The sequence below is a fragment of the Hypanus sabinus genome, chromosome 7 (genome assembly GCF_030144855.1).
Source record: "Hypanus sabinus isolate sHypSab1 chromosome 7, sHypSab1.hap1, whole genome shotgun sequence".
NCBI lineage: Eukaryota > Metazoa > Chordata > Chondrichthyes > Myliobatiformes > Dasyatidae > Hypanus > Hypanus sabinus.
Genome location: NC_082712.1, coordinates 136,312,684 through 136,325,676, shown reverse-complemented (window position 1 = coordinate 136,325,676; position 12,993 = coordinate 136,312,684). Strand labels below are relative to the sequence as shown.

The following is a 12,993-nucleotide window of genomic DNA, read 5'->3' as shown; positions in this document are numbered from 1 at the left end:
AGGCCTAGATAGAGTGGATCTAGAGAAGGTATTTCCTACAGTGGGTGTGTCCTGGACCAGTGGGCACAGCCTTGGAATAGAGTGGCATCCATTTAGAGCAGAGATGAGGAGGAATTTCTTTAGCCAGAAGGCAGTGGAATCGATTTCTAGAGACAGCTGTGGAGACCATGTCATTGAGAAAAATTGAAATGCAGGTTGATAGGTTCTTGATTAACCAGAGCATCAAAGGGTACAGGGAGAAGGCAGGAGAATGGAATTGAGAGGGATAATAAATCAACCATGAAGGAATGGTAGCATAGACTCATTGGGCTGAGTGGTGTAATTTTGCTCCTATGTCTTCTGTTCTTAAGTCTTATAACTATTAAATTTTGCTTCCGTATTATTCTGCCATTTTACTCGTCCCTAATTTCCTCCTTCCTACCAAGAGAAATCATCTAGGCCGTTATCAAACAGCTTGATTAAGCACTAATATATTTACACATTGTTTTGGACAGGGTATTGTCTGGGAAAAGAAGCAAGAAACTTTGGGGTGGGGATGATGAGTTATGAGCAGCAAGATAAAGTGGCTATAACAGGGGTGATAGTTTCTGTCAGTCATGATGCAGGAGTGGGATATACAGTACGTGCAAGGGCTCTGCTTGACCTCATTGTTTTATTCTTATATGTTCTGCAGAAAATAAGAGATTTATGCACTCTGCTCCTTGGGTATCCATTTGTACTCTGCCATTACCACGTTCAACCCTATCCATATATGGCCAGTTGTATAAACGACCTCTGCATGTGAGTATGTTTACAATACTAATTAATGTGAGATTTTATTACGCATCTGCTATGCTGTTGATTTTCATGTTAAAACTGCAGTGTCTTGTGAAAGTATTCAGCTCCAATCCTTTGTTCAGATAAGTGAGTATTACAACCAAAGATTTTGATCGATTTAACTGGGAATTTTTATTCATAATTAACATGCTCCTATTTTTTTAACAGTAGAACCCCCAAATTGGGAGAATTGTAAAGCATAAAAAGCAAATGAATAACTGTATTGTCAGCAGTTCAGAAGTACAGTATTCATCCCCCTTTGCTCAGGACTTAGTTGAACCATCTCTCACAGCTATTACAATCTTTTTGAATAAGTCTCTGTTAGCTTTACACAAGGTGATTGTGCAAGATTTGCCTATTTCACATTGCAAAATTGCTTAAGCTGTGCCAGGTTAGCTGGGGAGTGGTGGTGGACAGCAAACTTGAAGTCTTGCCAGAGATGTTCAATCAAGTTAATATCAAGACTGACTGGGTCACTCAAGGACATCAATTTTCTTCATTTGAAGCCACTCCATGGTTGCTTTAGCAGTGCGCTTTGGCTTGTTGCAGAAGACATCACAATTGGTGGCACAATGGACAATGAAGCGGGTTATATACGTTTACGAGGGGGCCAAGATGAATGTGGAAAGTGGTCCTGCTGAAAGATGAACTTCCTCCCCAGTTTAAGCTTTCTAGCAGAGGCTTGCAGGCACTGTATTTTGCAGCATTTATCTTCCCATCAATCCTGACTAGACTTCCAGTCTCTGCTGTTGAAAAGCATCCCCATAGCAAGATGCTACCTGCACAGTATTTTACAGTAGGGATGGTGTTACCTGCTGATGCACAGTATTAGACTTAGTGTTGAGGCTTAGGAGTTCCACTTTAATTTTATCTGTCCACAAGACCTTCAAAATGTTTATAGTATCTTCTAAGTGGCACTTCATGAAGTCTTTATGGGCAAGGATAGGCTCTTTTTTTTATCCAGGGATTCTTCCTTGCCACTCTTTTATAAATACCCTTTTTGTGCATGGCATTAGAGATTGTAGAGCTATGAACTTCATCACCAGTTGCAATCAATGATTTCTGCAGCTCACTCAGAGTGGATGTTGCATTACAATACCCTCTCTTACAAGGGCAATAATTCTCCGGTGGCTAAATTTAGAGAGATGGCCTGACCTAGGCAGAGTGGCTATGGTTTCATGCTTTTCTACTTCTTCACAACAGAAAACTTGGTCTGAACTCCAAGACATGTTCATGTGCTTGAGATGGTCTTCATTTGTTCTTCTCTATTATAGTTCCCTGACTTGGCTTGAATGTTCTTTTGTCTTCATTTTTGGTTTGGTCTGTTGAAAATCTCCCATACTGTTGGGCCTTACAGAGAGAGGTGATCCTCCAGTTTTCTACATTGACAAATTGGGTGAATTGGTCAGGTAATATACAGTTTTGCACCTGAGGAAAGTTAGTGCGGTAATTATGAAGGGGACGAATACTTTTCAGCCTCACAATTCTGGATTTTAATTTTTTGTAAATTGTTGACAGGTTTTGGAATTTTGCTTTTGATGTGACATGATGCATAGTGGTTTGTAGATTAGCTCAGAAGTCCTACTTCAATATATTTTGAATTTTAAAAATGTGAAAATAGCTTTGAGGGCTGAATACTTTTCAAGGCACCGTGTGTCCGATCAAGTACTCCCACTTATTAATGCAGTTCCTGAAATTTAATTGCAGTGGCCTGTGCATGTGATGCATTTGAGCATGGCAGCTAGGAAGTAGTTTTTAGTTAAAAGTTACAGCAATAATTGGGGCAGCATGGGAGTGTAGTGGTTAGCACTCTCTTTCCAGTGCAGTTGATCCAGGTTCAATTCCCGCTGCTGCCTGGGTTTCCTCCAGGTTTTCCAGTTTCCTCCCATAGTCCAAATATGTAAATTGTCCGGTGATAAGGTGAGGGTTGAGCTGGGAGCTGCATGAAAGGCCAATTCCATGCTGTATGTTAATAAATAAGTAAGATGGATAACTTACTTATGTGCTTCATGCCACTATTGTGATTTTTCTCTCTTAAATGTTACAAGCAATGACCATTGTTGACGGCCTTCACTGGCAGGTGAAGTCCTACATATTTATTTAAATAACTCGGAACTACCTGGCCAACAGCTGGGAAATTTCCCATCATAAGACAGGTTATTCTTTCATCAGGTAACTTGTTATATTTTCTGGCACAGAGTGCTCCATTGGCCACCAGAGGCATTTAATGCATGTATCAAATTTGCACATCACTCCCCTAGCCTTAAAAGTGATTCTGTCATGGAGCATAAGCATTAGGGGATAAATGCATTATATATCATCACTATGGAAGAAGATTTGACTGCCAGTTTACAATCCATGCTCAGCTTTGTGTCCTGATGAAGGGTCTCAGCCCGAAACATTGACAGTGTTTCTCCTTATAGATGCTGCCTGGCCTACTGTGTTCCACCAGCATTTTGTGTGTGTTGCTTCAGTTTTGTGTGTACTGTGCAGCCTGTGTCTGTAATACTCACAATTAGGAATTCAATAAACACAATCATTTAATACATTCAAAAACATCTGATTCTATTCCTTTTATTTAAAAATACATTACAACTTAAAATCCTGCATATTTTCTTGCAGTTATGGAAGAATTAATAATAAATTGTGCTAATACTAAAGTCTGAATTGTTGGTTAGAATCCAAGTTCTCAGGAAACAAAATAATTTTTTGATTAGGTAAAGAAGAAGACCTTTCTGTATACTTATTGTCTATATTGTTGCTTTCCTTTATTCTGTCAGGTATGGACCTGATGATAATGCAACTCTGTGTGGAGTTTTGACTGAATATGCAAGGGCTTGTGCACAAGCAAATAGACCACTAGACGAATGGAGACGGCTGTTCAACCAGTGTGGTACGATACAACAAAAAGAGACATGTAGACCTGTTTCATTAACTTATAGAGAGATGTGCAAAATCGGTATTAAGAGGCTCAATTTATTAATTATTTTTCACGAGTCACCCCTAACATTTTTGTACAGTTACTTTATCTACTCTGTGTCTGTTGTGTAAAACTTGTGATTAAGATGGAAGATCTCAGGCAAATTGGAATATTAGTGATTTATATGTGGGAAAAGTAGGAATGATGTAACTATAAGCAGGATGCTCCACCAAGACTGAAGTGACAAATTCTAGGCAGAGGAATAGAAGATACAATACACTGAGCCCCTTCTGTCCTGCAATGATAAATATTTGGCAGCAGTACTAGAGCAACATTTAATTTCTCAAAGGCTATCAGTGACTTGATGACATAGACATTTGTAAAACCATCTGGTGAATAAAATAACATAATTAGTTAACATTGAATGAGAATCCTAATCTGTTATGTTGCTGGCTCGTTTTTCCACAGCATCAACTTGTGAAGGTGAATTTGTGCATCGTGAATGTGTGGAGTGTTGCCCTGTATCATGTCGTGTACAACAAGAATGCATTAGCACTGATTTCCAGTGCCTTGATGGATGCTATTGCCCCAAAGGTAGAGCCATTATTTGGAACTTCAGTTACATTTCTTGTGCCTCTGTTACCCTTTCCCTTTCTGGTGTCTCAAAATTGTATTGAGTTGGGCAGAAAGAAATACCTAGTTCTTTACGTTTTTATCATTAAATTGACTTTAAATTGTTTGGATAATCGCCGGCTAATGTGGACTTTAGCCAATCATATAAAAATCTAGAATAAATTTCCCTTGTCTTTGGAGTGTAATAGAATGGAGATCTGATTGTTAAATGAAAGTGTACCATGGTGATATGATGCTTAAACTAAAGTAATTGCAGGATTTTGTTCAATATATTTTAGAATTTGTTGAGTGCACCTCCGTGCCTGCACTTGATGATATACAAAAATTTTAAACCTATCTGACCTAATAAAGTGACCCCACTGAGAAGTAAGTTTGGGCCTAAATGGAACATTTCTGTGTATCAGTGAACTCTGTCCAATGCATTTGATTCCAGAACAAGCCCTGCCTCAAAAACAACTGAAAGAAAAAAAAAACTAACAGTTAGCAAAACCACAAGACCAAATTGCTATCAAAGCTCTCAAGGTTTGAAATGCTTCTCATTCAGAAGCATTAAAAAAAATCTAAAATCAGATTAGCAATTTAATTTAAAAAACTAAAATTGTAAAAATCAACTGGAAATATTTAATCATTTTAAATAATTTAGTATACTTAAGAAAATGTTTTGAAAAGAATATGCCTGTCATTCTTCATCGTACTTACTCTCCTTAAAACTATTTGTTCTTTACAAATTTTTGTTGCTATGTGGATGTTACGAGCCAGGCTAGCACATTTTCCTTGGCTAATTGTTGCTCAGAAGAAACTAGTAAAATGTCTTGAATAGCTGCAGTACTTAAAGTGAACATACTCCCTCTGCTGTCAGGCTAAAGGTCAGTGTTAATACTGAAGCAAGAATGGTGACACATTTACTAATCAGATTTGCTCATGAAATGGGCAGGTATTTATAGGTGGTGCTGATCATATGTGTAAGCTTGCCTTGTCCTCCTCGGTCGTAGAGGTCATGGGACATGACCACGGGAGATGCTTTCAGAGAAGTCTATGTGAATAATTGCAATGTACTTTGTGGGCTGTTGCAATTGTATGCTGGTAGTGGTAAGAATTTTTTTTCTGATAACGGATGAAGTACAAAACTGTTGGGCTGCTTTGCCTTTGATGTTAAGCTGCTTCATTATTATTAGAGCTGCAGTTATCCATGCAAGTGGGGAATATTCCATCATGTACCTGACTGATGGCTTAGGGATAGTAAAAATGCTCTGGGTTATCAGGGAGTCAGTTGTCAGAGGATATCCAGACTGTGACATGTACTTGTCCCTTTAGTATTCATCTGGCAAGACCACTGGAGTTTCTGGTCAATGATGAATCCCAAGATGTTGATGGTGTAGGACTTGGCAATGTTGATATTAATTAAAGTCAAAGTGGTTAGACACTTTCTGTCCTGTTGGAGATGGTCAGCATCTGGCATTCACCCATGCCAGCATGTAGTCTAGCTCTTGCAGAATGTAGGTTTGGAACAATTCTTCAATTGAACTGGGAATGTATTAGAGCATTGCAGAATCATCAGCAGACATCCCTGAACATTCCAATGTGATGAAGATGACTGGGACAACTCGAGGTGTTTATCCTGAAGACCATGCCTGGAGCTGGAATGAGTGATTCCAATAACCACAATCATCTTCCTTCATACAATGTATGATTCCAGTCATTGGAGTATTTTGTCTTCTGTCCTTTAACCTCGATTTTACTAGGACTTTTCATTGCCACATTCATTTAGACACCACCTTAATGTCAAGTGCAGTCTCCTCTTGCCTCTGAAGTTGAAATATTGTTCTTATTTTGACCATGGTTGAAATGAGGTCTGTAGCTGAGTGGTTCTGGGAAATCCCAAGTGGACATCAGTGAGCAGGATTCTGAAGAGAAAATGCTACTCAATAAAACATTTCAGGACATCTTTATAGTAAAGAATGGACGGATTGGACAGTAGGCAGCCAAACCACATTTGACACACCTGAGCAATTTTTCATATTGTCATATTGATGCTAATTTTGTATCTGTACTGAAGTTCTTGGCCAGGGACATAGCTGGTTCTGTAATACACACATAGGCAGGATGTTGTCTGATCCCATTGTCTTTTGCTGTATTCATTTTTCTTGGCTATTTCTCAATATTTAATGGGGTGACCAAAATAGCTGAAGACTGGCTGCTGTGTTGATGGGCATCTCAGAGAGTGGGTCATAATTTCTGACTGTACATGCTTGCAAATGATTCAACTTTTCCTTTGGTCTCTCATGTGGATCTCTGATATTGTTAGAGATGGGGGATGCTGAGAGCCTGCTCCTTGCATTAGCTGATTAATAGTGCATTATCATTTACCATGACAAGATTGCAAAATTTTAATTTGATCTGTTGGTTATGTGTTACACCTGTATAGCACCCGTCTTATCATGAGTGACTAGTTGTTGTACTCTTTGAGAAAATTAAATTACATAGTACTGCACTAGGTGCTAGTGGGCCATCAAAAGGTTCTAGGTATTGGAAGGAGGCAGTGAGTAGAAACCACACACTTCTGGAGGTAAGTTTTGTTTAAGAGAAAAGAAACAATATGTACAAAATATTTACATGAGCAAGAGCAATTCAAAATACTAATATTCTGTCTAGGTTCCAAATCTTAGATATCAAACCAAAACAAATTACTTTTTAATTAGAGTCAGTGAGATTCCTTTATTATTCTAATCTCTCTAACTAATTTGATCTAATGTTATTCCCTATTTTAAAGTTTACTGACAAAACTTCCCTTTTTATTTATCCCTAGTTAGTTAGAAAACCAAATATAATCTGTTTTCTTAAGTATTATAGTTAACTTCAGTTTCATTTCCAGGCAGTATATAGCTATGTTTAAATTCAAATTCAAAAATTATACATATACATGGTTTAACTCCTTTCACAATACTTCTCCAACATCATAACTTTTAAACGAAGGAAATCTCATTCAGTAACTTTCCAAAATCTTTGCAAAAATGATCAGTTCCTGCAGAAAATCAAGTTCAGATTCTTCAAATGAAACTAACCTTACACATCCAATCATATTAAATGCTCTGTGTCATTACACATTCCGTTCCCGCACTGGTTCTTCATCTTGGGTGGGTCGCCATCTTGTTGCTTGGTTCATTGGATGAAATAGTTGACTATCCAGGGAAAGTCAATTCACAAACTTGTACAAAAGCTTGATCAAATCTCTTGGTCTGATTTTACAGCGATGATTCCCGACCACACGGTAAGGATTTTGGACACTGGTCTCTGCCGATATTGTCTCGTTATAGCTGTAGCTTCAATAAATCTTTTAATGCTTTTGTGCTCTAGGGGTTTCACCCTGAGGTTTTCAAGTTAGTAGGGTAAAGATACTACTACTTCCACTCTTAACAATTCATGTCTTCCATTCCTAATCATTGCTGCATTCCTCACCTTGTCCTTGGCTGCATCAGCCACATGCCACCCTCGCATAGTGATTTTTTTTCAAATTCTTTTTGCTTAAAAATGGGTAAACCTTGTTTTCATCCTTCCACAGATCCATTCACACAGTTAAGGCAATGGCAATGCCTTTAAAAAAATCCAAAATAAGGAAGGTAGATTTTTTTTGCATGGTGTATTGCAATCAGATGGCTTCAATAAGTCAAATCGTGCTTTAGTAGTGGAAAACTTTTTATGAATTTAAGGAAGGAGTTTGCTGTTTATTATTGAATGGGCTGAACAAGATTACGCTGGATACATCATTGAAAAGTTAGATTATAGAAGGAGGCCATTTTGGCATGATTCTCATCCAGCTCTGTACAAGAGGATTCCAGGTAGTCTTGTTCATTCAGTCTCTCCCCACAGCAATGCAAATTCTTTCTGATACTTCCTGGACTACTTATGACTATTGCATTTTGGACTCTAGTCACTTCCTTGAGGGAATGTGTATTGAAGATATTTGCAATCAAGATGTGTAATCTGCCAAGAATGCTATTTGGTAGCTTTATACTTACTTAGAGTGGTGGGATGGAAATATGTCTCTACCAAAGGAGATATAAAGCACTTTTTTCCTCTACTAGCCCACAGGTCACCCTTAGGCAAGGTGTTGCGCCTGCTTAGCCCTCCAGTCAGGGTCACGTGAAGCCATAGGAGCAGGTGGTGGATGGGCAAATGAGCAACTGGTGCTTATAACAACCCCTGGTTAAGCGACCATTGACACTAGGCAGACAATCGCTGAAGAGTATTGATAATGGCAGGGGTCACTAGTCTTGTAAAGACACTGCTCAGAAGAAGATAATGACAAACTACCTGTGGTGAACTACATATACCTGTCTGGACACGCCCCCTGCTGACTGCCCCTGTGGCCCCTCCCACAGACCCCTGTATAAAGGCGATTGAGGCCTGAGCCTGGCCTCTCAGTCCAGGATGTAGTATGGTGGTCACTCACTGCTTGTTCCTTCTTCCAGTCGATAAAAGCCGATATCTCGCCTTTACGTCTCAGAGTGAGTTATTGATGGTGCATCAATACCTCTGTAGAAAAATTTACCAAGAACAATCATGGTCTTGGAAAGACCATGACTGCCCATGTCATACGACATGGTACATAACAAACAAATGATACTTTCTTATTGTCTATGAACACAGCAGCACAAAAGAATAATTGATACTAAACTGAGAAGATCCCTTTGCTCAAATAGGTCTGAAAATTCTGACAACCTGGAAAGCACCATCTCTAGCTTTGTGGGCTATCAAAAATATTAAAATTTGGAAAAAAAAACACGTATGTTCAATTTTGACTGTTCTTACAGTTAGCTAGACATTTTTGTGGCCATGACTGAGGCTCCAGGGTAATGTTTTCCTTCCTGGTGCAAGGATCATTTACAGGAGATTCTGAAAGGAGACGGTGAGCAGCCAGAGGTTGTGGTCTATGCTGGTACAGACAACATAGGCAAAAAGATGTGTTAGGGAATTTAGGGAGTAGAGTATGAAATTTAAAAGCAGGACCTCTAGGTTAGTAATATCCGGATTAGTCCATGTGCAGCATGCTACCGAGGCCACAAAGCTGGTCTAGATAAATTCATTGTTGAAGAGCTGGTGTAGCAAAAATGGGTAGAGCCAGAATAATAACCAGAGTAGGACTGATAGGTTGAAATGTATTTATTTTAACACATGGCGTATAATGGGTAACAGATGAGATTAAATCATAGATTTGTATATGGAACTACAATGTTGTAGCCATTACAGAAACTTGATTGTGAGAAGGGCAGGACTGGCTGCTCAATATTTCAGAGCATAGATATTTAAGTTGGGATGGAGAAGGAGGGGAAAATGAGATGGGGGCAGGTGGTTCTGATCAGGGAAAATGTCGTGGGCTGCACTATGCCGATATTTTGGAGGATTCATCCAGTAAGGTTGTATGTGTAGAACTCAGGAATAAAAAAGATGTCATCACTATCATATGATTATTCCATAGGCCTCCCAAAGTTCAGCAGAATTAAAGGAACAGAAAGGCAGATAGATTGTACAAAGAAAATTAAGTATTAAGTTTGGAAAGTCATGTTGCAGCTGTATAAAACTTCAGCTATGCGAAATTTACAATTTTGTATGCAGTTTTGATTACTATATTGCAGGAGGGATGAGGAGAGAGTGCAGAAGTCGTTCACAATGATATTGCCTAGATTAGATTGCGTTAGCTACAAAGAGAGGCTGGACAATTTTATTGAGGAATGTCAGAGACTGTGAGCTGACCTGATAGTTATGTATAAAATTGTGGCAGGCATGGATAAAGCAGACAAAGTCTTTTTCCCAAGAGTGGAAATATTAAATACTAGAGGGTATAGGATTAAGGTGATGGGAGGAATGTCTAAAGGAGATTTGGGAGGCAAGGTTTTTTTTTGTCCTGTATCCTATGTGCCTGGATTTGCTGCTGGAGGTGGTGGTGGTAGTAGGAATGTTTAAGGTGCATTTAGACAGATGGGTTTAGCATAATGGTCAGTGCAGATATTGTGAACAGAAGTGCCTATTCCAGTGCTGTACTGTTCTATATTAAAACACATTAAACAAACGATCAAATAACTTACACTGTAAAGATAGCATTACAAAAGAAGAATTCACCAAATTCCTTACTGGTATGCAGATTTTCAATCCCTATTGGAATCAGTGATGGTATGGATCCTGCACCAGGTTTATCCATGGCAGAATCCAAGAGTCAATTGTACAAGGCACTTTATAGTCTGGAGATTGCAAGTATTAATGTGCATATATTAAGTACCAGACTTCCATATAAATGCTGGTTATTGCACTTAACGTTCTATTTGTTAGCAAGTTTTGGGCTATTTCTTGTACCTGCATTCAATCTAAGATTTAAGTTCCCCTTCTGGTACAAAGGCCCATAAAACTTGCTAAAAATCATTTAAGTGAAGTATAATATCTTCTTACAGGCTTGATTCATGAAAATGGGACATGTCTGAAACCTACTGAGTGTCCTTGTGTGTTTCATGGTAATCTCTATGTGCCCGGTTCCATAATTCAGAAACACTGCAGCACCTGGTAAGTGATTAAAAACTGCATATGTTGTTAAAATTTTCTATTGAATTAGGTTAACATTATAAAATTATTGTATAGAATGTCATCACAGTTGCTTCAATATGTTGTAATCTTGTTTCTAACATTATTCTATTAATTTGCACTGACTGTAGGCTGTGATATCACATTACACAGGATATGTTTTGTTCTAAATTAAATTTCAAGCTTTCATTCACACCTTTATTAGATATACATTTGCTATTTGGAGAGAAATTCCTCTCTGGCCAACAACACTAAATATGTGCATCACATCATACAGATACACTTCCATTCATTTGGTGGCATTTATTTTAGTGTGCGATTATGTGTGATTTAAGTTTCTGTGATCAGTTTTCCTTTATGAATTGCAATCTTTGACTCATGTTTAGAATTCAAGCTCATGAGGTGGGAAAATTTGGATTTGCATCCATCTATCCCTGAACATCTTAGAGATGCAATCAGCCTCATACATTAAATAGGCAATAAAGAATATTATTTCACAGACAATTTCACAAATTTCAAAAATTGAAATTTGACTGAATGCCACTGGTTTTCTATTACTGAACATTGATATATTGATTGTTCTACATTAGAACATAGCAAAATATCATAAATGACATGAACCATGATGTAGAACTTGAATTAGTTTGAATCAAATGAGAAAACAGGGAAGTGCAGAAGTCATGTAGAGGTTAGTTTAGGCTGCCAAATAGTAGTTATAATATAGCAATTGGCATAAAGCAGGAAATTTTATAGGTGTATGTAACAAGCTGTATGCAATAAATAGGGGAATTTTCATTTACATGTAGACTGGTCAAATCAAATTAGTGGTAATAAGATGGAGGATGAATTCACAGAATATGGTCAAAACAGTTTTGGAAATCAATATGTTCAGGAAGCAATGGGGGAAAAGACTGTTTTAGATCATATTTTATGCAATGAAAATGGATTATTTGACCATAATGAAGTAGCTCAATCCAAAGCTGGGACCTTAAATTTTTTAAAAAAGTAAAGTATAGTGATGTGAATGGAGGATGATTGTGGTTGATTGGAAAATTGTATTGATAAATATTGTCAAGGAGAGCAATTATTATTATTACACAAAAATGTACATTGTTGTAGGAGAAACAACTTACTTTAAGACATAAAAACTAAACAGGAAAAGTAGTCTATCTGTAGCCAGCTGGTAAAATTAAAGATAGTATTAAATCCAAGGAAGATGCTATACATTCCTCTTAATGGTTCCCTCCTCAGCTACTTCCCTTTATTTTATAGTCCATTGTCTTCTGCTCTCAGATTCCATCTTTTTCAATCCTTTTTAACTTCCACCAATCAACTCCTTGCACTTTACATCACTTTCACTCTTTCCCCTCTCCCACCTGCCTATTATCCCATCACCCCCTCCCCCCAACCTGGATCTATTTATCACTGGCTAGCTTTTTCTCCACCCCTTTTCCCCCTTTGTATCCAGTTCTGATGATGGTCTGGACCCAGAACGTATAATTCCCTCCAAAGATGCTGGTTGAATGCCCAAGTTGGGCAGTCTTTCATTGATTCTGGATGGTTATTGTCCGATAGATTAATTGAGTATGTCTACAGGAAAATTAATCTCAGTTTTGTATGTTTCTATATGGTGACATATATGTACTTTGATAATAAATTTACATTGAACTTTCAAGAGGCTTACAGTTGCCAGAAATAGCAGCAGGCCTAAGAATTAGGAGCATTCTAGTACTCTGCAGAGGACAACTGCACTGATAAAGAAAAGCAAGATAGAATATCAGACTGAAAGCTTCAAAAGATATGCAGAGAGGACTATGTGAGTGAGGGCAAATAAATGACCATATAGACAGAAAAGGGAGAACTTATAAGGAAAAGGCAGAGAAATTAAACATGTTGATAAATCACACAAATGCTGGGGGAATTCAGCAGGCCAGGCAGCAGCTATGGAAAAGAGTAAACAGTTGATGTAGGGCCGAGACCCTTCATCAGGATGTTGGGTCTCAGCCCAGCATTGACTGCTTGCCATAGATGCTTCCTGGCCTGCTGAGGTCTTC

General features: G+C 38.2%; 1 protein-coding gene across 1 annotated transcript in view; it reads left to right on the top strand.

The window, feature by feature from the left end:
- Positions 1-12,993, top strand: part of otog (otogelin) — a 234,389-nt gene that overhangs the window by 18,212 nt on the left and 203,184 nt on the right. The window contains 4 exon segments of the mRNA XM_059973944.1: positions 674-780; positions 3,597-3,709; positions 4,205-4,330; positions 10,813-10,921. Of these exon segments, the coding sequence (XP_059829927.1) occupies positions 674-780; positions 3,597-3,709; positions 4,205-4,330; positions 10,813-10,921 (455 nt within the window).